The 23,640-nt window shown below is 43.4% G+C and overlaps 1 protein-coding gene across 4 annotated transcripts in view; it reads left to right on the plus strand.

Moving 5' to 3' along the window:
- The window catches only part of ccdc93 (coiled-coil domain containing 93), a 64,244-nt gene that overhangs the window by 34,689 nt on the left and 5,915 nt on the right, over positions 1-23,640 (plus strand). For 2 of the 4 annotated variants that reach the window (XR_007039012.1, XM_047370680.1), the window contains exons 8-17: positions 3,548-3,584; positions 7,406-7,495; positions 16,343-16,393; positions 17,024-17,110; positions 17,271-17,390; positions 18,101-18,163; positions 18,834-18,907; positions 19,243-19,324; positions 19,430-19,504; positions 19,607-19,678. Coding sequence is in view for 3 of the 4 variants with exons in the window: in XM_047370680.1 (XP_047226636.1) it covers positions 3,548-3,584; positions 7,406-7,495; positions 16,343-16,393; positions 17,024-17,110; positions 17,271-17,390; positions 18,101-18,163; positions 18,834-18,907; positions 19,243-19,324; positions 19,430-19,504; positions 19,607-19,678 (751 nt within the window). In the remaining variant the exon portion in view is untranslated. The remainder of the gene's footprint in view (positions 1-3,547; positions 3,585-7,405; positions 7,496-16,342; positions 16,394-17,023; positions 17,111-17,270; positions 17,391-18,100; positions 18,164-18,833; positions 18,908-19,242; positions 19,325-19,429; positions 19,505-19,606; positions 19,679-23,640) is intronic. The other 2 variants (XM_047370681.1, XM_047370682.1) reach the window with 2 other exon arrangements.

A 23,640-nucleotide genomic window follows, 5' to 3' on the forward strand; every position in this document is an offset into this window, starting at 1 on the left:
GCTCCGCTCGTACAGGGACCGGATGGCCCCTAATAAAGGGCCCCCAATTCCATACTCCTGGAGCACCCCCCACAGGGCATCACAAGGGACACAGTCGAATGCCTTCTCCAGGTCCACAAAACACATGTGAACCGGTTGGGCAAACTCCCATGAACCCTCGAGCACCCTGTAGAGGGTATAGAGCTGGTCCAGTGTTCCACGGCTGGGACGAAAACCACACTGTTCCTCCTGAAGCCGAGGTTCGACTATCGGTCGGACTCTCCTCTCCAATACCCTGGCGTAGGCCTTACCAGGGAGGCTGAGGAGTGTGATCCCCCTGTAGTTGGAACACACCCTCCGGTCCCCCTTCTTATAAAGGGGGACCACCACCCCCGTCTGCCAGTCCAGAGGCACTGTCCCCGACCGCCACGCAATGTTGAAGAGGCGTGTCAACCATGACAGCCCTACAACATCCAGAGACTTGAGGTACTCAGGGCGGATCTCATCCACCCCCGAAGCCTTGCCACCGCGGAACTTTTTAACCACCTCGGTGACTTCATCCTGGGTGGTGAAAGAGTCCAACCCCGAGTCCCCAGCCTCTGTTTCCACCACGGAATGCGTGATGGCAGGATTGAGGAGATCCTCGAAGTACTCCTTCCACCGCCCGATAATGTCCTCAGTCGAGGTCAGCAGTCTCCCGCCCCCACTATAAACAGTGTTGGCGAAGCACTGCTTCCCCCTCCTGAGGCGCCGGACGGTTTGCCAGAATCGCTTCGAGGCCAACCGGTAGTCCTTCTCCATGGCCTCACCGAACTCTTCCCAGGCCCGAGTTTTTGCCTCTGCCACAGCCCGGGCCGCAGCACGCTTGGCCTCACGGTACCCGTCAGCCGCCTCAGGAGTCCCACAAGCCAACCACAGCCGATAGGACTCCTTCTTCAGCTTAACAGCATCCCTTACTGCCGGTGTCCACCACCGGGTTCTGGGATTGCCGCCACGACAGGCACCGCAGACCTTACGGCCACAGCTATGGGCAGCAGCATCGACAATAGATGCAGAGAACATGGTCCACTCGGACTCTATGTCTCCAACATCCCCCGGGATCTGGTCGAAGCTCTCCCGGAGGTGGGAGTTGAATACATCCCTGGCCGAGGGCTCCGCCAGGTGTTCCCAGCAGACCCTCACTATGCGCTTGGGCCTGCCGAGTCTGTCCGGCTTTCTCCTCCTCCAGCGGATCCAACTCACCACCAGGTGATGATCAGTGGACAGCTCAGCCCCTCTCTTCACCCGAGTGTCCAAAACATGCGGCCGAAGGTCTGATGATACGACAACAAAGTCGATCATCGACCTCCTGCCTAGGGTGTCCTGGTGCCAAGTGCACTGATGGACACCCTTATGTTTGAACATGGTGTTCGTTATGGACAATCCGTGACTAGCACAGAAGTCCAATAACAAAACACCACTCGGATTCAGATCGGGGAGGCCATTCCTCCCGATCACGCCTCTCCAGGTGTCACTGTCGTTCCCCACGTGGGCGTTGAAGTCCCCCAGCAGAATAATGGAGTCCCCGGGAGGGGCACTATCCAGCACCCCCGACAGGGACGCCAAGAAGGCAGGGTACTCTGCACTACCACTCGGCCCGTAGGCTGAAATGATAGTCAGAGACTTCTCCCCAACCCGAAGGCGCAGGGATACAACCCTCTCATCCACTGGGGTAAACCCCAACACGAGACGGCTGAGCTGGGGGGCAACAAGCAAACCCACACCAGCCCGCCGCCTCTCCCCGTGGGCCACTCCAGAGTAGAAGAGAGTCCAACCCCTCTCAAGGAGATGGGTTCCAGAGCCCACGCTGTGCGTGGAGGCGAGCCCGACTATTTCTAGTCGATATCTCTCGACCTCCCGCACAAGCTCAGACTCCTTCCCCCCCAGCGAGGTGACATTCCACGTCCCTAGAGCCAGCCTAAGCATCCAGGGTTCGGGCCGTTGAGGTCTCCACCTTCGTCCGCCACCCAATCCTCTTTGCACCGGTCCCTCACGGTTCCCCCTGCAGGTGGTGGGCCCACTGGGGGATGGCCTCGCGTCTCTCGTTCGGGCTTGGCCCGGCCGGGTCCCGCGAGGAGCAACCCGGCCACCAGGCGCTCTCCGACGAGTCCCGACCCCAGGCCTGGCTCCCGGGTGGGACCCCGGCTCCGCCGTACCGGGCGACGTCACGTGCCTCGATATTGTGTTCTTCATGAGGGGTTCTTGAACCATTCTTTGTCTGACCCATCACCTAGAACCTGTTTGCCATGGAAGACCCTACCAGGGGCATTTAGGCCCCAGACAACATAGCCTCTAGGATCATTTGAGCACTCAAACCCCTCCACCACGTTAAGGTGACGGTTCAAGGAGGGGTCAAGTGAACAATATTATGTACAATATGTTCAAGTGAACATATTGTACATAATATTGTTCCTGTGTGTTGTTCTGCTATTTAAAAAGCTATCGATCCTTTTTTTTCTATACCTGCTCATCAATTCAGAGTCACGGGTCAGGCAACTTCCCAGTATATCACAGGGCAACTTTGAACACAGCATTACCTTAACAAGAGTGATGGATGGTGTACCCCCGACTATGGTCCGTCCTTTTAGTTTCCATGCAATGACTATTAACGTTTTTTTAAGAAAATTAATGTTATAGAACAGGGATGTCAAACTCCAGTCCTCAAGGGCTGGTGTCCTCAAACTTTTATATGTGTCCCTGGTCCAACACACCTGAATCAATGGCCAAATTACCTCCTGAGTATGCTGTCAAGTTCTCCAGAATCCTGCTAATGACCTAATTATTAAATTCAGGTGTGTTGAAGCAGAGGCACATCTAAAGGTTGCAGGACACTGGCCCTCGAGTACTGGAGTTTGACACCTGTGTTATAGAAAGTGGAGTTCTGCCATTTTGGAATTGTAACTTTTTAATCCATTGGTTATACCTTTACGTGATAACTGACCCACTTGCACAGTGAAGTACGTCTACTGTCTTTTTTGCATATAGTAGCTTGTGTTGCCTGTAGCTGCCAAAGCAGGCCATCTGTTTTACATTTTCTTTATGTCAAACACAATTTCTTAATTTAATGTAGTAGTAGCTCTTGTGCTAGAACTGAAAACTTTCTGGAGAATCATACACCAATCCATGTGACCATGATCTAATTTAGTATATCATATGTCTTCTGAGATTTTTTTAAAGTGCATTGCTGTGCCGTTTTGAACCATCTCACAACCACCATCTCCCTTTTTTGATGATCAAATTCCTCTTTCATGTATCCATATCTGCACATAGAATACATTCAAGCTATTCTGTGAGTACTGGAAATGTGTGAGCGTTCTTTTCTGCACATCTCTTATAACAGGTACTTTGCTTTGTGGTGGAGTTTTTTGGTCAGAGACATGATCTATTTGCCCTGTCTTCAGATTTAATGGGGAGCTGAAGTGTTGGATTTGTAACTGTTGTCATTCTGAGTTTTTCTTTTTTTTTTTGAAGCATTACACGATTTCAGATTGTACACTTGACTACTTGTATTTCTTTGTTTTATCATCAGACGTTATGGACTCCATAAGCAGTGTAAACAAAACAAGGTAAGTCTCAGTATGATGTTGCTTGGTGGCTCAATGAACAGTGTTATTACTGGGTTTACATTTGCTAAATAAAACACCTTCATATGAGCGGGAATGTCCTGGTCAGAAGATTCATGAAATTAGACTCATACAGCATTATGGTATCCAGTTATTTTACAATATATACAGGTCCTTCTCAAAATATTAGCATATTGTGATAAAGTTCATTATTTTCCATAATGTCATGATGAAAATTTAACATTCATATATTTTAGATTCATTGCACACTAACTGAAATATTTCAGGTCTTTTATTGTCTTAATATGGATGATTTTGGCATACAGCTCATGAAAACCCAAAATTCCTATCTCACAAAATTAGCATATTTCATCCGACCAATAAAAGAAAAGTGTTTTTAATACAAAAAAACGTTAACCTTCAAATAATCATGTACAGTTATGCACTCAATACTTGGTCGGGAATCCTTTTGCAGAAATGACTGCTTCAATGCGGCGTGGCATGGAGGCAATCAGCCTGTGGCACTGCTGAGGTCTTATGGAGGCCCAGGATGCTTCGATAGCGGCCTTTAGCTCATCCAGAGTGTTGGGTCTTGAGTCTCTCAACGTTCTCTTCACAATATTCCACAGATTCTCTATGGGGTTCAGGTCAGGAGAGTTGGCAGGCCAATTGAACACAGTGATACCATGGTCAGTAAACCATTTACCAGTGGTTTTGGCACTGTGAGCAGGTGCCAGGTCGTGCTGAAAAATGAAATCTTCATCTCCATAAAGCTTTTCAGCAGATAGAAGCATGAAGTGCTCCAAAATCTCATGATAGCTAGCTGCATTGACCCTGCCCTTGATAAAACACAGTGGACCAACACCAGCAGCTGACACGGCACCCCAGACCATCACTGACTGTGGGTACTTGACACTGGACTTCTGGCATTTTGGCATTTCCTTCTCCCCAGTCTTCCTCCAGACTCTGGCACCTTAATTTCCAAATGACATGCAGAATTTGCTTTCATCCGAAAAAAGTACTTTGGACCACTGAGCAACAGTCCAGTGCTGCTTCTCTGTAGCCCAGGACTGGGGAATGTGGCACCTGTAGCCCATTTCCTGCACACGCCTGTGCACGGTGGCTCTGGATGTTTCTACTCCAGACTCAGTCCACTGGTTCCGCAGGTCCCCCAAGGTCTGGAATCGGCCCTTCTCCACAATCTTCCTCAGGGTCCGGTCACCTCTTCTCATTGTGCAGCGTTTTCTGCCACACTTTTTCCTTCCCACAGACTTCCCACTGAGGTGCCTTGATACAGCACTGTGGGAACAGCCTATTCGTTCAGAAATTTCTTTCTGTGTCTTACCCTCTTGCTTGAGGGTGTCAATAGTGGCCTTCTGGACAGCAGTCAGGTCGGCAGTCTTACCCATGATTGGGGTTTGGAGTGATGAACCAGGCTGGGAGTTTTAAAGGCCTCAGGAATCTTTTGCAGGTGTTTAGAGTTAACTCGTTGATTCAGATGATGAGGTTCATAGCTCGTTTAGAGAGCCTTTTAATGATATGCTAATTTTGTGAGATAGGAATTTTGGGTTTTCATGAGCTGTATGCCAAAATCATCCGTATTAAGACAATGAAAGACCTGAAATATTTCAGTTAGTGTGCAATGAATCTAAAATATATGAATGTTAAATTTTCATCATGACATTATGGAAAATAATGAACTTTATCACAATATGTAAATTTTTTGAGAAGGACCTGTATATACACAGTGTGAACAGGATTTCTGTTAACAAAGACTCCACCGTATCCTCCAGGTTTGATAGGAGACGTCTGTGCACAGACATTTTCAGATCTCTCCAGATATTTTCAACCGGATTTAAGTCTGGACTCCAGGTCATTCCCAGAGTGGTTCTGAAGCCACTCATTTAAGATCTTAGCAGAGTGCTGTGTGTAGCTGTCCTGCTAAAAACACAACTTTCACCCCTGTCCTAGGTCAAGGATGCTCTAGAGCAGGTTTTCTTTCAAGATGTCTCTGTACATTGCAGCATTTATTTTCCCTCTATCCTGACTAGTCTGCCAGTTCCTGCTGCTGAAAAAAAATCCCCATAGCCGGGATGATGTCGGTCCTGGTGATGAGGGTTGTCTGAATTCCTCCAAACGTGATGCTTGGCATTCACACCAAAGAGTTGATCTTTGTCTCACCGGACCAGAACATTTTGTTTGTCATGGTCTGAGAGTCCTTCAGATGCTTTTTGGCAAAATCCAGACAGGCTGCCATGTGCCTTTTTATTGAGGAGAGGATGGGGTTTGGCCCTTCTACCATTCAGGACTGATTGGTGGATTGCTGCAGTTGTTGTAGTCCTTCTGGGAGGTTCTCCTCCCTCCACAGGGGAAAGCTGGAGCTCAGACAGAGTGAACATAGGGTTCTTCGTATCCTCCAATCGCTCAGTGTAGATGGCCGACCAGCCCTAAGAAAAGTCCAGATGGAGTTCACTGTGCTCAATGGTGGCCTTTAAAGCAGCAGTAATTTGTCTGTGTTCTCCCCACATTTTTGCCTCAATACAATCCTGGGTCGGAGGTCTATAGACAATTCCTTTGACTTTGTGCTTGGTTTTTGCACGCTGACATGCACTGTCAACTGTAGGACCATATATAGACAGGAGTGTCCATTTACCTCCATTTATCTGCACAGTTTTTCTATTTCTTGACAATTGTCTGTAGTTTTAATGCACAATTACACATTCACATTTTCAAGTCACCCTAGGCACATTTCACTTATACTGAGTGTTCTATTTGTACAATATTTTTCCTATGTTGTAAATTTGCCTGTACTGTACATTCTCTTCTTATATTTTACCTTTGTGTGAATATGGACTTTTGCTTTCACCTTGCTGCTGATGCACATAAATTTCCCTACTGTAGTACAATTAAGGATATTTCTATTTCAAGAGTACTCTTTGTCTTTACTTATTTCTAACGGAACATTATACTCTTTGGGCTTTTGGCAGCAGAGGGTGGAAAGGAGGAGTCCTGTAATTATAGGCGACTGTATTATAGAAGAACTAAATGCATTAGGATCAGAGCTCGTCCCAAGCTTGTGGGGCAAGGAGTTTATTTTATCAAATATAAGATTTCAGTAGGGAAAACATTTTCTAATTTACCTTTTAGGTATCAAAAACAGCAGCAAGCTTTATTTCTTCCTTACTGCAGGAAGAAGAGCTCTGAAATTGTTCAACTACTGCAGTAGGATACAAACAAGTGGGAAGGAAAGGTTTCCAGCAGGACCCTTCAGAAAAACTTGTAAAGATTTTGTAGCACCTTTTGCTTATATATGAATCTTTTATTGTCATATTTGGAATAATGCCACTAAAGGCAGCAACTTGTGCAGCAACTTCAGTGTTAAAAACTGCAGCACACACACGATGATCTCTTCAAATAAGGCAGTAGCCAAAGCATAAACGATCCAATATGTTTTTTCTCTGTTAAAAGCTGTTGTTCTTCAGTGGTTTCGAACTGCAACTGTTTTGCCTTTTTCATCATTGCTACTGTTGTGTTTTTCTTGGTTACTTTCCCCTTCAGTCATCACAGAAAAGACTGCAGTCCCACGTTATCCACTTCAGTGTTATTTCAGGCATCTCCAGCAGAAGATTGCAATGTTTAAATACTTGTGTAAAGTTGGGTCATTTAAAGTTACTTCATTCAGCATTGTGTGCCTACATTTGAGGGATTAGTTTGTAATAAATGGCTATGTGGAAGGAATATTTATATGGCATCATAGTTTTAACTTCTGATTTTGAGCTTCAGCAGTGTATTTTTTTTAGAAGCTCTTGCCTTTCTGTTTCCAGGAAGATGAGGGGAATGTCTGTGGGTCTCATGTGATGCCTGCTGGGATTGTCGAGATGTTGGAAGAAGACAACTTACAGGCAGCAGAGGAGGTGATCACTTGATTCAAGTGTAGCTGTACATCAGTATGAGGTCATCAGCATTGTTGGCTCTGCTCTCTTTTGTATTCCTCCTGACAATAGTCCTTAGATCCTCAGTGGGATTTAAGTCAATCAAGCACAGTGATACCATCGGGATTAAAGTACCATGATCCTCTACCCACCCTTTGGATTTGACAAAACACCAGCTGATGACCTGGCACACCAAATCATAGCTGACTTTACTTTTACACTGGACCTAAAGCAACAGTTCAGACCTTTTTCTGTGTAAATCAGATACAGTGGGGAGAACAAGTACTTAAAACGCTGCCAGTTTTGCTGGTTTGTCTACTTGCAAAGCATGTACAAGTCTTTAATTTTTATCATAGCTACTCTTCAACTGTGAGTGACAGAATCTAAAACAAAATTCCAGAAAATCACATTGTGTGATTTTTAAGTAATTAATTAGCGTTTTATTGCATGACACAATTATTTGATACATCAGAAAAACAAAACTTAATATTTGGTACAGAAACCTTTGTTTGCAATTACAGATATCAGATGTTTCCTGTAGTTCTTGATGAGGTTTGCACACACTGCAGCAGGGATTCTGGACCACTCCTCCAAACAGATCTTCTCCAGATCCTTCAGGTTTCGGGGCTGTCGCTGGGCAATGCGGACTTTCAGCTCCCTCCAAAGATTTTCGATTGGGTTCAGGTCTGGAGTCTGGCTAGGACACTCCAGGACCTTAAGATGCTTCTTACGGAGCCACTCCTTAGCTGCCCTGGCTGTGTGGTTCGAGTCATTGTCATACTGGAAGACACAGCCACGAGCCATCTTCAATGCCCTCACTGAGGGAAGGAGGTTGTTGGCTAAGATACATGGTCCCATCCATCCTCCCCTCAATACGATGCAGTTTCCTGTTCCCTTTGCAGAAAAGCATCTCCAAAGAATGATGTTTCCAACTCCTTGCCTTACAGTAGGGATGATGTTCTTGGAGTTGTATGATCCTTCCTCCAAACATGGTGAGTGGGGTTTGGACCAAAAAGCTCCATTTTTGTCTCATCAGACGACATGACATTTACCCATTCCTCCTCTGGATTATCCAGATGGTCATTGGCAAACTTCAGACAGGCCTGGACATGCGCTGGCTTGAGCAGGGGGACCTTGTGTGTGCTCTACAGGATTTTAATCCATGGTGGCGTAGTGTGTTACTAATGGTCTTCGTTGAGACTGTGGTCCCAGCTCTCTTCAGATCATTGACTAGGTCCTGCCGTGTAGCTCCGGGCTGATCCCTCACCTTCCTCATGATCATTGATGCCCCACGAGGTGAGATCTTGCATGGAGCCCCAGACCGAGGGAGATTGACCATCATCTTGACCGTCTTCCATTTTCTTATAATTGCTCCAACAGTTGTTGCCTTCTCACCGAGCTGCTTGGCTATTTCCTGTAGCCAGTCCCAACCTTGTGCTGGTCTACTATTTTATCACTGATGTCCTTACACAACTCTCTGTTGTTGGCCAATGTGGAGAGGTTGGAGTTTGTTTGACTGAGTGTGTGGACAGGTGACTTTTATACAGATAACGAGTTCAAACAGTTGCACTTAATACAGGTAATGAGTGGAGAACAGGAGGGCAAGAAGAACTAACAGCACTGTGAGAGCCGAGATTCTTACTGGTTGTTAGGTGATCAAATACTGATGTCATGCTAATTAATTACTTAAAATTCACACAATGTAATTTTCTGGATTTTTGTTTCCATCAACTGTAAGTAATTCCGTCACTTACAGTTGAAGAGCACCTATGATAAAAATAGGACTTCTACAGGCTTTGCTAGTGGGAAAACCTGCAACGTGGCAGTGATTCAAATACTTGTTCTCCCCACTCTATGACACTTCTGATGCTGTATCTTGTTCAGGAGTGGTGTACTGATATCTTCATGTATTATAAGTGCATATGGCAATACAAACGTATGTAGGGTCATTTTCATAATTTATCAATTTGGAAGTGTTATAATACGTTTCACTCACTCCAAATTTTAGATGGTATACGGTTTTAAGCCAATCTATATAAGTGTGGATGAAGCTGTAGCTAGTAGTTAACCTTCTTGTGGGCAGTTACAATGCCACAAGAAGGTTAACTACTAGGAAAATATAGATGTTCAGATGAGGCCAAAACTGAACTCCTTTTTATGTTACTGCAGAACCCATATTTGAAGAAAGAATGTCTCTGTACATCACCCCAAAAACACCATGCTCAAAGTGAAGTTGGCAGGTGGCAACATCATGGTCTTACAGCACATGGTACTGGCAAACTTCATAGTAGAAGGGATGAATGGAGAAATTTACCGCAACATTCTTAATACGAATCTAAAGATGAAACAAGTGGTTTTTCAAACAAGAGTGTAATACAAGGTTGTCAAACCTGGAGTCCTGGAGAGGTACTGTCCTGCAACTTTTAGATGCATCCCTTCTCCAACTCAACTGATAAAAATAAATGGCTCATTTTCCAGCCTCTGCAGGGCTGGATGACATGCTGATGAGGGATTCGGCCATTTGATTCTGGTGTGTTGGGGAAGGAAAGCATCTAAAAGTTAGTAGTAGCTCTTGAAGACTGCAGTAAACGCACATCCAAAGAAACTCTTAATTGTTTTCAGAGAAAGAAAGGTAAGCTGCTAGAATGGCCCAATAAATAACCTGACAAGTATGTATTTGATCTGACGTGATGATAATTTGTGTGGATGAATGGGTCAAAATCACACCTGAGCAATGCATGCATCTAGTCTCAATATAGAATTTAACATCTTGACGTTTTCATTACCAGTGTTGTGATTATTATTTTTAATATATTATTTAATATTAATATTCTATTACATAATAATTTGGTCTGTGTTGTCCAGTGAATACCAGCCCAATAAGGTGGTGGTATTAGGACACTGGTGAAAGGGATGAGCCAAGCTCTGGCATTACTGAACAGCAAAACTGCACACACAAGGAACAAATTCACACAATTTCTTAAAACACAAGAATTTATTAACAAAAATAATTCAACTCAAAGTCAAACGTATTTCAATCAACAAAGTCTTTACTATGCTAGAACAATCCAACTAAACTACCAAGCAGAATGAAAGAATAAGAAATACCAATAAACTTAATATACAGTCTGTGAATCAAAGATGGTTAAAAAGTGATGCAACATTACCATTCAACTTTTATTTATGTTTGAGAACCAAGGATTATCTTAAGGAATCTGGAAATGAAGTTAAGTTAGTCTTAGGACTAATTTAGGCAATAATTGGTATACCTTCAAACAACCCTTCACAATGCCAGATCAGTTAAAACATTATTTTAATAAAATAATATTTTAAAGAATGATTTGCCGCATAAAACCTTCTGGATGACTAATTCTCAATGGTGTTTAATTAGCTGCCTTAATTTAGTACAATAATATTTAAGAAAATATTAAGGAAATAATAAAATAATATTTAAGAAAATATTATTTTGAATAACAACCAAAGATTTTGGGATAAATGAGTCTCAATAGACTCATAAGTTGGCGGTTATAAGTCACGTTATAAGTCACCTTAGCAGTTAGCAGTTGAAGCTAAGAAAAGATGTTTATATCTTGTTATCATCCCTGTAAAATCAAACTGTACATCCAAAGGCATGTTGCGGCGACTTCAGTGGGGGTAGCTCTCGCTACCTAGGCATGCGATACAGCGGTCCTGATGCTTTGTTCTATAGGCCTTGGGGGAAAATCCGCTTGGGTTAGGGCTGCTTCTTGAGGCCTCTGAAGAAAACTCAAGCCACGCTTGTCTTATTACACCCTGTTTATGAATGAATGCTGGATACACGGAACAGCAAAAATCATTACTTAACTTTGCTGCATACAATCACGTGGTCCAAGGATTCTTCAAAGTAGAAGCCTTACGTGCCCGCGAGTTTCAAGGCCTTTAGCTTTCTCGTGGTCTGGGTCCTCCATTAGCCGCTGCCATAATGAAACCGAGCGGAGGGGAAAACATGCTCTTGGGTCAGAGATTCCAACTCTAACTCCTCCAAAAATAGGAAATGTTTTTAGAAAACTTAACTGACAAATCCTTAACTTAGTTAAGGATTTGTCAGTAGAATGGCTGTTGTAATTTTTGACTATGTGTGTGATTAATTACTGATTATTTACATAGAACATAGTCATACCACAGGATCATGACCAGTTTTTGAGTGATCACATACTCCTGAGTTGGGTTTTGTTCTCTGAAGTTCAGACATGTCTTGAAGACATAAACACTTGGATGATTTTACATTTTCTGCTTCTAAATTCAGAAGAGAAGAGAAGTTGTCGTCTTTGGACCGGAGTCTCCGAAGAAAGAAACTGCTTAGTCAATCAATTAATGTAGAAGGCATTAAATTAACATCTGGTAATAAATTAAAAAACCTTGGTGATTTTTGATTAGGACATATTATTTAAATCCAATATTAAACAGGTTTCTAGGATTTCCTTCTTTCACCTCCGGATCATTGCCAAAATTAGAAATATCCTATCCAGGAGTGATGCTGAAAAACTAGTCCATGCATGTGTTACTTCAGGGCTAGACTATTGTAATTCTTTACTATCAGGATGTCCACAAAATGCAGTTAAAAGTCTTCAGCTCATCCAAAATGCTGTAGCAAGAGTTCTGATGAAAATTAAAAAGAGAGATCATATTTCTCCTATTTTAGCTTCCCTTCATTGGCTCCCTGTTAAATCCAGAATAGAATTAAAAATTCTCCTCCTCACATATAAAGCCCTTAATGATCTAGCTCCATCATACATCAGAGATCTGATTGGTCCATATGTTCCTAACAGAGAACTTCATCTCAGACTGCAGGTTTACTGGTGGTTCCTAGAGTCTCTAGAAGTAGAATGAGAGGCAGATTCTTTAGTTATCGAGCTCCTCTCCTGTGGAACCAGCTCCCAGTTTTAGTCCGTGAGGCAGACACCCTGTCTACTTTTAAGGTCAGGATTAAAACTTTCTTTTCTGATGAAGCTTAGAGTGGCTTAGATTATCCTGAGCTATCTCTAGTTATGATGCTATAGGCTTAGGCTGGAAGACATAATGACCACTTTCACTCTCTGCTCCATTCTCCAATTTTGCAATATTTGCTGTTATTTCAGTTTTTAACTTTATGTTCTCCCTCTGTTCTTTCAGCTACATCTTGCATGGCTCTGTGTTTAGCTGTGGCACCTTCCTGGAGGGCGAAGCTGACCTGCTGCTGCCAACAACTTAATGTCCTCCTTCCACAGATAACACACTTGGCCCTGTCTTTCATCCTTTAACTCTGTCTCTCCTAGACATAGCTACTGGCTGAACTTCCACTGTGACTGTTTGTGCTCTCTTTCATACTCTAGACTTAAAACTGGCTCAGAGTTTATAGGCTTTGCTGTCTTTCTCTCCTAAATGAAGCAACTAAAGAAGCTACAACCATTAATGTTTTACTTTTCTTTTCCCATAGAAAGTACTCCTAGATCAGTGCTTTTGCAAATGTGCTCTGTTCTCTCGAACCGCCAGTTGGTTGTGGCAAATGGACACTCACATTGTGGTGTTTCCTGTCAAAAGGGAGTTTACCTCTCCACTGTCGCTACATGCATGCTCAGTATGAGGGATTGCTGCAAAATCAATGCAAGTGACTGTCAACTGTCGCTACATGCTCAACCAGGAGGAGTGAATGCTGCAAGTCACTGACTCGATGCAATCTGCTGGGTTTCCTTAGATAGAAAAAACTTTTAACCAATCTGAATAGTAAACTGAATTTGACTGCAATGTTTGTTAGGAATAATTGGAATATATGAATCTGACTTGAAATCTGTATGATTTGATTGAATTGACTTTGTAAAGTGCCTTGAGATGACATTTCTAGTGAATTGGTGCTACGTGAATAAATTGAATTGAATTGAGTCAAGCTTCAAAGGCATGTTGTTATGGAGCAATGCTCCTAAAATCTAAAACTACATTTAAGAAAAAATACATTGTGCTCCAAAGCCAGTACTGCCTAAGCTGGGTTTGTGGACAGTCAAACCTTTCGGGAGATCTTAGAAGCACATACTCAGATATGGGCCCTTGAATGCTGCATCAAATTTCCAAAGTAGAGAATGGGTATCAGTTAGAGAAATGTCCTAAAACTGTGTCATCAGCATTTCTGCATAGAGTTGGGCTTAATTTGAGTTTGTTTCCGCCCACCAAATTTATCAGCACTTGTTTGTTGGTACGTAGGTATACACACAGTTTCATAAATCAAATGTCTACACTTGTTTTTGATAAGTGAGGGTCAAAGAATGTAGCCCATGTCCAGTGTGTGGTGGCTCTTGTAGCACTGACTCCAGCTACATTGCTCGTCTTGTGAATTGTCCACAATCTCCTAAATGCTTCACTATCCTCCTAAGGCTGTGGTTATGGCTATTGCTTGTGCACCCTTTTTACCAAGCCTATTACATCAATATAATTTTCCATTAAATTCTTGGAAATGCCGGCTTCTTGGGCAATGACATTTTGTGGCCTACCCTCCTTATAGATTATCAGTAAATGTCTGCTGGTCAAATGGCAAATCAGCAGATTGTTCCAACATTGTGTAGGCCGTAGACATGGCCATAATATACCATTTTTGTATTAAAATATTTTTCATGGTCTTATTTAATTTTTATAAAAATTTTTTGAAAAACTCAATTTTAAATTTATTATTAGCTGCAAACCATACCAAGGACTATAGACCGGGCTTGGACCGGCCGGGTCCCATGAGGACCCAGCCAGGCCAAGCCTGAACAAGAGACGCAAGGCCATCCTCCAGTGGGCCCACCACCCACAGGGGAACCACGAGGGACCGGTGCCAAGAGGATTTGGCAGCGGATGGAGGTGGAGACCTCGGCGGCCCGATCTCCGAATGCTTAGGCTGGCTCTAGGAATGTGGAATGTCACCTCGCTGGGGGGAAGGAGTCTGAGCTTGTGCGGGAGGTCGAGAGATATAGACTAGAAATAGTTGGGCTCGCCTCCACGCACGGCGTGGGCTCTGGAACCCATCTCCTCGAGAGGGGCTGGACTCTCTTCTACTCTGGAGTGGCCCACGGGGAGAGGCGACAGGTTGGGGTGGGTTTACTTCTTACCCGGCCTTCTTGGCGTCCCTGTCGGGGGTGCTGGCTAGTGCCCCTCCAGGGGACACCGTTATTCTCCTGGGGGACTTCAACGCCCACGTGGGAAACGACAGTGACACCTGGAGAGGCGTGATCGGGAGGAATGGGCTCCCCGATCTGAATCAGAGTGGTGCTTCGTTATTGGACTTCTGTGCTAGTCACAGATTGTCCACAATGAACACCATGTTCAAGCATAAGGGTGTTCATCATTGCACTTGGCACCAGGACACCCTAGGCAGGAGGTCGGTGATTGACTTTGTTGTGTCGTCAGACTTTCGGCCACATGTTTTGGACAAAAGAGAGGGGCTGAGCTGTCCACTGATCACTACCTGGTGGTGAGTTGGATCCACAGGAAGAGGAGAGAGCTGGACAGACTTGGCTGGCCCAAGCGCATAGACTCTTTCATCACCCAGGCTGAAGTCACCAAGGTGGTTAAAAAGCTCTACGGTGGCAGGGCTTCGGTGGTGGATGAGATCCACCCTGACTACCTCAAGTCTCTGGATGTTGTGGGGCTGTCATAGTTGACACGCCTCTTCAACATTCCGTGGCTGTCGGGGACAGTGCCTCTGGACTGGCAGACTGGGGGGCTGGTCCCTGTTCATAAGAAAGGTTACCGGAGGGCGTGTTCCAACTATAGGGGGATCACATTCCTCAGCCTCCATGGTAAGACCTACGCCGTGGTATTGGAGAGGAGAGTCCGGCCGATAGTCGAACCCTGGCTTCAGGAGGAGCAGTGTGGTTTTTCTCCTGGCTGTGGAACACTGGACCACCCCTACACCCTGTGCAGGGTACTCGAGGATTCATGGGAGTTTGCCCAACCGGTCCACATTTGTTTTGTGGACCTGGAGAATGCATTTGACTGTGTCCCTCATGGTGCCCTGTGGGGGGTGCTCCAGGTGTCTCCAGGTCTTGTTCACGAGTGAGGGTAGAATGGAGCGGGAGATCAACAGACGGATCGGTGCGGCTGCCGCAGTAATGGGGACGCAGTGCCGGTCCGTTGTGGTGAAGAGAGAGCTGAACCGAAAAGCAAAGCTCTCGATTTACCGGTCGGTCTATGTTCCTACCCTCACCTATTGCCATGAACTTTGGGTCATGACCGAAAGACCGAGATCCCGGATACAAGCGACTGAAATGAGCCTCCTTCGTAGGGTGGCCGGGCACTCCCTTCGAGATGGTGTGAGGAGCTTGGCCATCTGGGAGGAGCTCGGAATAGAGCCACTGCTCCTCCACATTGAGAGGAGCCAGTTGAGGTGGCTCGAGCATTTATACCGGATGCCTCCTGGACGCCTTCCTCAGGAGGTGTTCCAGGCAGGTCCCACTAGGAGGAGGCTCAGGGGACGGCCCAGGACACGCTGGTGGGACTTTGTCACTCGGCTGGCCTGGGAACGCCTTGGGCTCCCCCCAAAGGAGCTGGAGGAGGTGTCTGGGGAGAGGGACGTCTGGGGGTCTCTACGGAGTCTGCTGTCCCCGCAACCTGTTCCTGGATGAAGGGGAAGACAACGAGACGATGACGAGACCATACACAAATTTAATAAACATATGCTTGAAATATTACTTTGTGTGCAATAAATTTATAAAATGTAATAAAATAAGTAAAATAAATTGAATTAACAACATTCTTATGTGTTGAACTGCCCACTGTCTAATAAAATACAGATATCGTACAAATATGGCATACAAAATCTGGTTTGGTATTTATCCTTAGATGCGGATTAAATCCCTGATGACGAGTATGGCTGTGATGGCAATTGGAGAGGTAAGCTTACTCAAATAGCTTCTTTGCAGATTACTGCATTTTTCTGAAATGCGTTTAGCCAGTAAACAAAAAAAATGCAATACATTTTTTGTACTGGTGGGTGATATGGCAAACCGTATCACAATGTTTTAACAGTAAACTTATAGTTCTGATTTGTTCTTGATGTAAAACCAGAGTAGTTTAAGAAACATGTGCATTCAGGCTTAAGAACCTTTCTTAACAAATTTGAATCAGTCGTTTAACTTAGCCAGCCTGTAATTGAAACAGCAGACATTTAATGAATGCATTACTTAAGACTGTGTATTTTGTTCAACTCAAAAAATTTATTTTAGTTTGAAAACTGTACAACAGTAATACTTGTTTGAAGTGCCACTCATAAATGTTTTTATTCTTTTGTGCAACACATTCTGTTAACACATCAATGTTTTACCATCTAATATCGCCTCCCGCCTGTAGACTGCTGGAGATACTATGGAGACCCACTATTGAAATAGCGGTAGAAAATGACTGACTGACTACCATCTAATATCACAACATCCTCTGTGACCAAAGAGAATGTTCAGCCATGAGTCAAATCTTTAATCAGTTACTAGAGATGAATTGATGTGCCTATTGTTTGTTTTGGTGCAGGGGAAGCTGACTGCGAGTGCTGTGGGGCAGATAGTTCAACTCCAATCTGAGGAGATCAAATTGATTGCCTCTGAGTATGCCGAAAAGGTCAGCAAAGCATTATGCTAATGTCACACAATTCTGTTTCTACTCTGAAAGACAACCCGTGCAGAGGTTTATAGAATAAAAAGTAACAATGTCCAAAGTCCTGATTATGAAGCTGAGTTTTGGGCCTTCTCTTTGAATATTTCTGTCTATTGCCTTGCAGCAGTTGGAGTTTTCTTCAGAGGTTTCTTCTTTAGAGCGCTTTGGTCCAATGCAGCAGCACCGCCGGGAAGTTGCCTCTATAAACAAACAGATTCAACAAAAGACCAAGCAGTTGGAGGAGGTCAGCAGTGCCTTCGGTCAAGTCCTCCCATGCATCACAAATGTAAACTGTGTCATTCTGACTGATTTATAAACTAGCCAAAAAAAAATGAATCCGAAATATTTTTCCAGCATGCTCAATAAGAACATTGGTTTACAGCATCTTCCACTAAGTAACATACTAAATCTATCCTTGAGGAATGCTCTCAGTACTATTTATTAGAGCCTAGCACCTTTTCTGTTTTATTGTCTCATTTGGGAGCTTGTAGAACAGTGTGGTAGTTTTATTAGAAGCTTAACTAAATCAGGTTCACAGAATCAGCTAAAACTATGTGGGGAAAAAGGCACGGAGTGCACTTAAAGTGAACACTTAAAAATTCTTTGCAGTTTAAGAGGAGTTGTTGCACTCATTGTGGAGATGCTAATGCAGCACAATGTTGCCATGCTGGCTAAAAGAAATTATGTAACAACTGAACGTAAACACTTGGCATGTAGCCTTCTTCACCCTAATGGTATGTCTGTCCCGGGCCTGCCATTCTGCTTTTATTGTTGGAATACCTCTGGAGTACTGAGGCATTGTGCCGATTTACTTTTAAATATCTATATTTAACTGGAGGTTTTCTACCAGTTTAAACAACTCTATTTGTAACTACAGATGTCCCTTATGTATTAGTGTCTGTAGTTCCAACAGAAGTCAGGCTATATGAGAACCTATGTTTTCTGTCCTGACAGCTTAAAGTCAAGCATGCAGAGATGAAAGCCTGCAATGAAGAGGCAAAGAGGAGTCTGCTGGAGGTAACTATGTGCATTTATTTTACTATCGCATGTCTTGTTCTCTGTGGATCAATCCTGTTAACTGATTTTTCTGCTCATTGACCAGTGCAATTAAAAATTTATATTATAAGTTTTTTTTTATTTGCTTTCAAACACTTAAAAATGGCCACCAACAGTGATTCTACAGTGCTGTGATTGTGACTGATTTATTGACAGAAGTGGGTAGTAATGGGTCACATTTACAGAGTTTTATTTACTTGAGTAACTTTTGGAAAAAATGTACTTCTAGGATTAGTTTTACTGCACCATACGTTTTGCTTCTGCTTAAGTAAAATACTCTTACTTGAGTACCATTTTTGGCTTTACCCACCTTTTTGAGAAATGAATGGTGTCACTGTTCCTGTGTTTTATTCAGTATAATGGTCAGGATTCGATCATCAATAACTGAGTGCAATGAAACGCAGCATTCGAGCATGTCATTTTTTCTTTTCTCCGGTGAGCAACATCTCTCAAATTTCTTCCATACATGCAGGCTACTCCTCAAGTGTGAAGGATTTATTTCAGTTGTGTTTGACAAATTTATCTTGTCAGCTCTCCATTAACAGCTGGTACTGTATAAAAAGAACTGTTTCTTTTCAACACCAAGTCTTAGAAAATATCAAGCTAAAAGTTGTCCTGAAACTGTTCCCAGGCTAAGGAACACTCAGTAAAACTGGAGAGTGAGATGAAGTCATTAAAGGAGATGGAGGAGCAAGCAGACAGTGGGTGAGCCATCTTATTTTCATCATACAGAACTACAAGGTGACACCATGTCACGCTGAAGAAGCCTGAGACTTGGGCAAAGTTTACAGATTGGATTGTCAAACGGCCCTTGACTCAGAACTTACCTTTGTGCTGCGCTCACCAAAAGTGAAGCTGAAGCAGCAAATTACTAAATACAAAACTGCTGAAAGTTTGATCACTGGCAGCATTTGCTAAAGTGGGAAATGTTAACATACTGAGCACACAGGAAGTGAGAACAGGGCTATAGACAATAACAGACATTGAACTGAAGAGCTAAGACTGATGAGAGTATTTTCATTTTTTTGTCTGTTCTGTAGCCTGATTGAGAAGCTCAGGGCTTTGGTGATGATGAATGAGAACCTGAAGCAGCAGGAGCAGCAGTTTCGCACACACTGCAGAGTGAGCGCATAAACCAGCAGTGGGATTGTTTATCCCTTCAGTAGTAATTTAAAATGTTCTTTAGTGCGTTAAGATTTGTTTTAATCAAGTCTATTTTGTGTTCAGGAAGAGATGGCCCGTTTGCAGCAGAACATTCAAGAGCTGAAGTCAGCATCAGGCCAGGACACAGAGGAGGAGCAGGTGCATGTCCAGCTGCACTGACATTTATCGTGTTAATTAGTATTATCATGTCTAAAACATATGTTGATCCAGATTTCTAAATTAGACTTTTGCTTTTTCCAGGAGAGAAACCAGCTAATAGACCAACAGTACAACTCAGACAGAGAGAAACTGCAGAAAATCCGCCTGCTCATGGTAACCAACATTACATGCAGTGGTGTGAAAATGTGTTTGCCCCCCTTCCTGATTTTCTTAGTTTTGCATGTTTGTTACACTTAAGTATTTCATATCATCAAACTATGTCTCAGTTAAGGTTCATCTCTCCACCTTAAGAAAGAGACTGGGCAAAGGTGGCCTGCATGGCAGAGTTCCAAGACTAAAACCACTGCTAAGCAAAAAGAACATTAAGGCTTGTCTCAGTTTTTCCAAAAACATCTTGGTGATCCCAAAGACTTTTAGGAAAATACTCTGTGAACTGAAGAGACAAAAGCTGAGCTTTTTGGATGGTGTGTCCCCATTACATCTTGTGTGAAGGTAACACTGCATTTTAGAAATAGAACATTATACCATGAGTGAAACATAGTGGTGGTAGTGTGATGGTCTGGGGCTCTTATGCTGCTTCAGGACCTGGAAGACTTGCTGTGATAAATGGAACCATGCTGTCTACCAAAAAATCCTCAAGGATCTTTTTGTTCATCTGTTTGTGACCTCAAGCTGAAACAAACTTGGGTTCTGCAGCACAACATTGATCCAAAACATACCAGCAAGTCCACCTCTGAATGGCTGTGGAAAAACAAAATGAAGACTTTGGAGTGGCCTAGTCAAAGTTCTGAACTGAATGCTATTGAGATTGTGTGGCATGACCTAAAAAAAGGCTCATATGTGGCTGAATTACAACAATTCTGCAAAGATGAGTGGGTTACATTTCTTCACATTGCTGTAAAAGACTCATTGCAGGTTATTACACTTGATTGCAGTTGTTGCTGCTAAAGGTGGCCCAACCAGTTATTATTGGGCAATCACTTTTTCACACAGGGCCATGTAGGTCTTTTTTCTCTCTTAATAACAACTTTCATTTAAAAACTGCATTTTGTGTTTACTTGTGTTGTCTTTTTGACTAATATTTAAATTTGTTTGATGATCTGAAACATGCAAACAAATAAGAAACCAGTCAGGGGCAAAGACGTTTTCCCACCAGTGTAGATAGGAAGAGTGGAACTCTCAGTTTAGGTTGGAGCACTCCCTTTAAGCAACAAGAAGTCCAGCATTCTCTTTGACACTATCAGTATCACTTTATTAATTCAATTCAATTCAAAAATACTTTATTAATCCCAAAGGGAAATTAAATGTTGTTGCAGCTCATATTATGAAGGTTATTATTGGCCCTGTTGGAAAATGTGCCAATCAGCTGGGTGAAAACAACCCAATCACAGACTAAATCACTGTCCAACAATGGTCAAAACAGAAATGAACGTGCAAGAGAGGACATCAGTACAAATATCAATTAAAACATCCAACTAAAATGACATAGCATTTATAGCAAATCACATTTTAAACGTTAAGCAGCATGGTGTGAAGTTCCCTCTTGAGGCTCCCTTTATGCAGCATGGAGTACAGCATTCTGTCTGTTGGCAGCAGGTAATGGAGAGCACTATGCTGCCTGCAGGGAGTGAAGCACTTTTTTTAGGCAGCAGGGATGACAATGGCGCCCTCTTTAGGCAGGAAGAAGAGTCGTTATGCAATATGGGAAAGTGTGGAATTTGTGCTTAAACATTACTCACAAAAAGTTAGGGAGATTCGGCTTTTGGATTAAATTTCAGGATGAAGCTAAGATACATTACAATCTTTACTGGTGAACTTAATGTAACCTTCTCTTATGACTGGGTGTGTGCAGCTGTTCAGTGTTTCAGTACTTTTTGCAAAACTTGCTGTTCTCTAACAAGGGAGCTTAACAGCAAAATTCACAACAGTTGTTTAATCTGTGAATTAACCAATAAATGTCCTAGTTCATTCAGAATTGGTATTTAAAACGTCCTCATATTGCTGTTCACATTTTGACAACATGAGACCAAGATGACACTTAACAACTAACAGCACTGAGGCTTCAAAGACGATGTTCTCAGACTGAAGTGGCCACTGAGCTTAGAGTCTCACAGAGTGTCATCAGCAGGCTGCTGCATAACGACTGGAAGAGCCACAGAAAGTCATAGAAGTGGACGTGTTTTTGACACTGATGGCGGATTAATTGTGAACATTGCCCTGCTGAACCTGATGATGAATGCCAGTGAACTCCAGGCACATTTGAGGGAGGTGAGAGGCACCTCTGGACATGCCGGGCCGTTCGAAAATGTCTAAATTATTGTGTTCCATGTGCTACAGGTCCTTCTCAAAATATTAGCATATTGTGATAAAGTTCATTATTTTCCATAATGTAATGATGAAAATTTAATATTCATATATTTTAGATTCATTGCACACTAACTGAAATATTTCAGGTCTTTTATTGTCTTAATACGGATGATTTTGGCATACAGCTCATGAAAACCCAAAATTCCTATCTCACAAAATTAGCATATAATTAAAAGGGTCTCTAAACGAGCTATGAACCTAATCATCTGAATCAACGAGTTAACTCTAAACACCTGCAAAAGATTCCTGAGGCCTTTAAAACTCCCAGCCTGGTTCATCACTCAAAACCCCAATCATGGGTAAGACTGCCGACCTGACTGCTGTCCAGAAGGCCACTATTGACACCCTCAAGCAAGAGGGTAAGACACAGAAATAAATTTCTGAACGAATAGGCTGTTCCCAGAGTGCTGTATCAAGGCACCTCAGTGGGAAGTCTGTGGGAAGGAAAAAGTGTGGCAGAAAACGCTGCACAACGAGAAGAGGTGACCGGACCCTGAGGAAGATTGTGGAGAAGGGCCAATTCCAGACCTTGGGGGACCTGCGGAAGCAGTGGACTGAGTCTGGAGTAGAAACATCCAGAGCCACCGTGCACAGGTGTGTGCAGGAAATGGGCTACAGGTACCGCATTCCCCAGGTCAAGCCACTTTTGAACCAGAAACAGCGGCAGAAGCGCCTGACCTGGGCTACAGAGAAACAGCACTGGACTGTTGCTCAGTGGTCCAAAGTACTTTTTTTGGATGAAAGCAAATTCTGCATGTCATTCGGAAATCAAGGTGCCAGAGTCTGGAGGAAGACTGGGGAAAAGGAAATGCCAAAATGCCAGAAGTCCAGTGTCAAGTACCCACAGTCAATGATGGTCTGGGGTGCCGTGTCAGCTGCTGGTGTTGGTCCACTGTGTTTTATCAAGGGCAGGGTCAATGCAGCTAGCTATCAGGAGATTTTAGAGCACTTCATGCTTCCATCTGCTGAAAAGCTTTATGGAGATGAAGATTTCATTTTTCAGCATGACCTGGCACCTGCTCACAGTGCCAAAACCGCTGGTAAATGGTTTACTGACCATGGTATCACTGTGCTCAATTGGCCTGCCAACTCTCCTGACCTGAACCCCATAGAGAATCTGTGGGATATTGTGAAGAGAACGTTGAGAGACTCAAGACCCAACACTCTGGATGAGCTAAAGGCCGCTATCGAAGCATCCTGGGCCTCCATAAGACCTCAGCAGTGCCACAGGCTGATTGCCTCCATGCCACGCCGCATTGAAGCAGTCATTTCTGCCAAAGAATTCCCGACCAAGTATTGAGTGCATAACTGTACATGATTATTTGAAGGTTGACCTTTTTTGTATTAAAAACACTTTTCTTTTATTGGTCGGAAGAAATATGCTAATTTTGTGAGATAGGAATTTTGGGTTTTCATGAGCTCTATGCCAAAATCATCCATATTAAGACAATAAAAGACCTGAAATATTTCAGTTAGTGTGCAATGAATCTAAAATATATGAATGTTAAATTTTCATTATGACATTATGGAAAATAATGAACTTTATCACAATATGCTAATATTTTGAGAAGGACCTGTAGACAACCTGGAAGGACTCCTGAACACACCACCAGGCACGGTCGTCATCATCTTACATGGGCCAGAAAGCATTCACGTTGTACGACGGAGCAGTCGGCCTTGGTGCTGTTCTTTGATGAATATCAATTCACGTTGAGCAGAAATGGTAGCTGCCAAAGATGTTGGAGACA

The sequence above is a fragment of the Girardinichthys multiradiatus genome, chromosome 7 (assembly GCF_021462225.1).
Source record: "Girardinichthys multiradiatus isolate DD_20200921_A chromosome 7, DD_fGirMul_XY1, whole genome shotgun sequence".
NCBI classification, from domain to species: Eukaryota; Metazoa; Chordata; class Actinopteri; order Cyprinodontiformes; family Goodeidae; genus Girardinichthys; species Girardinichthys multiradiatus.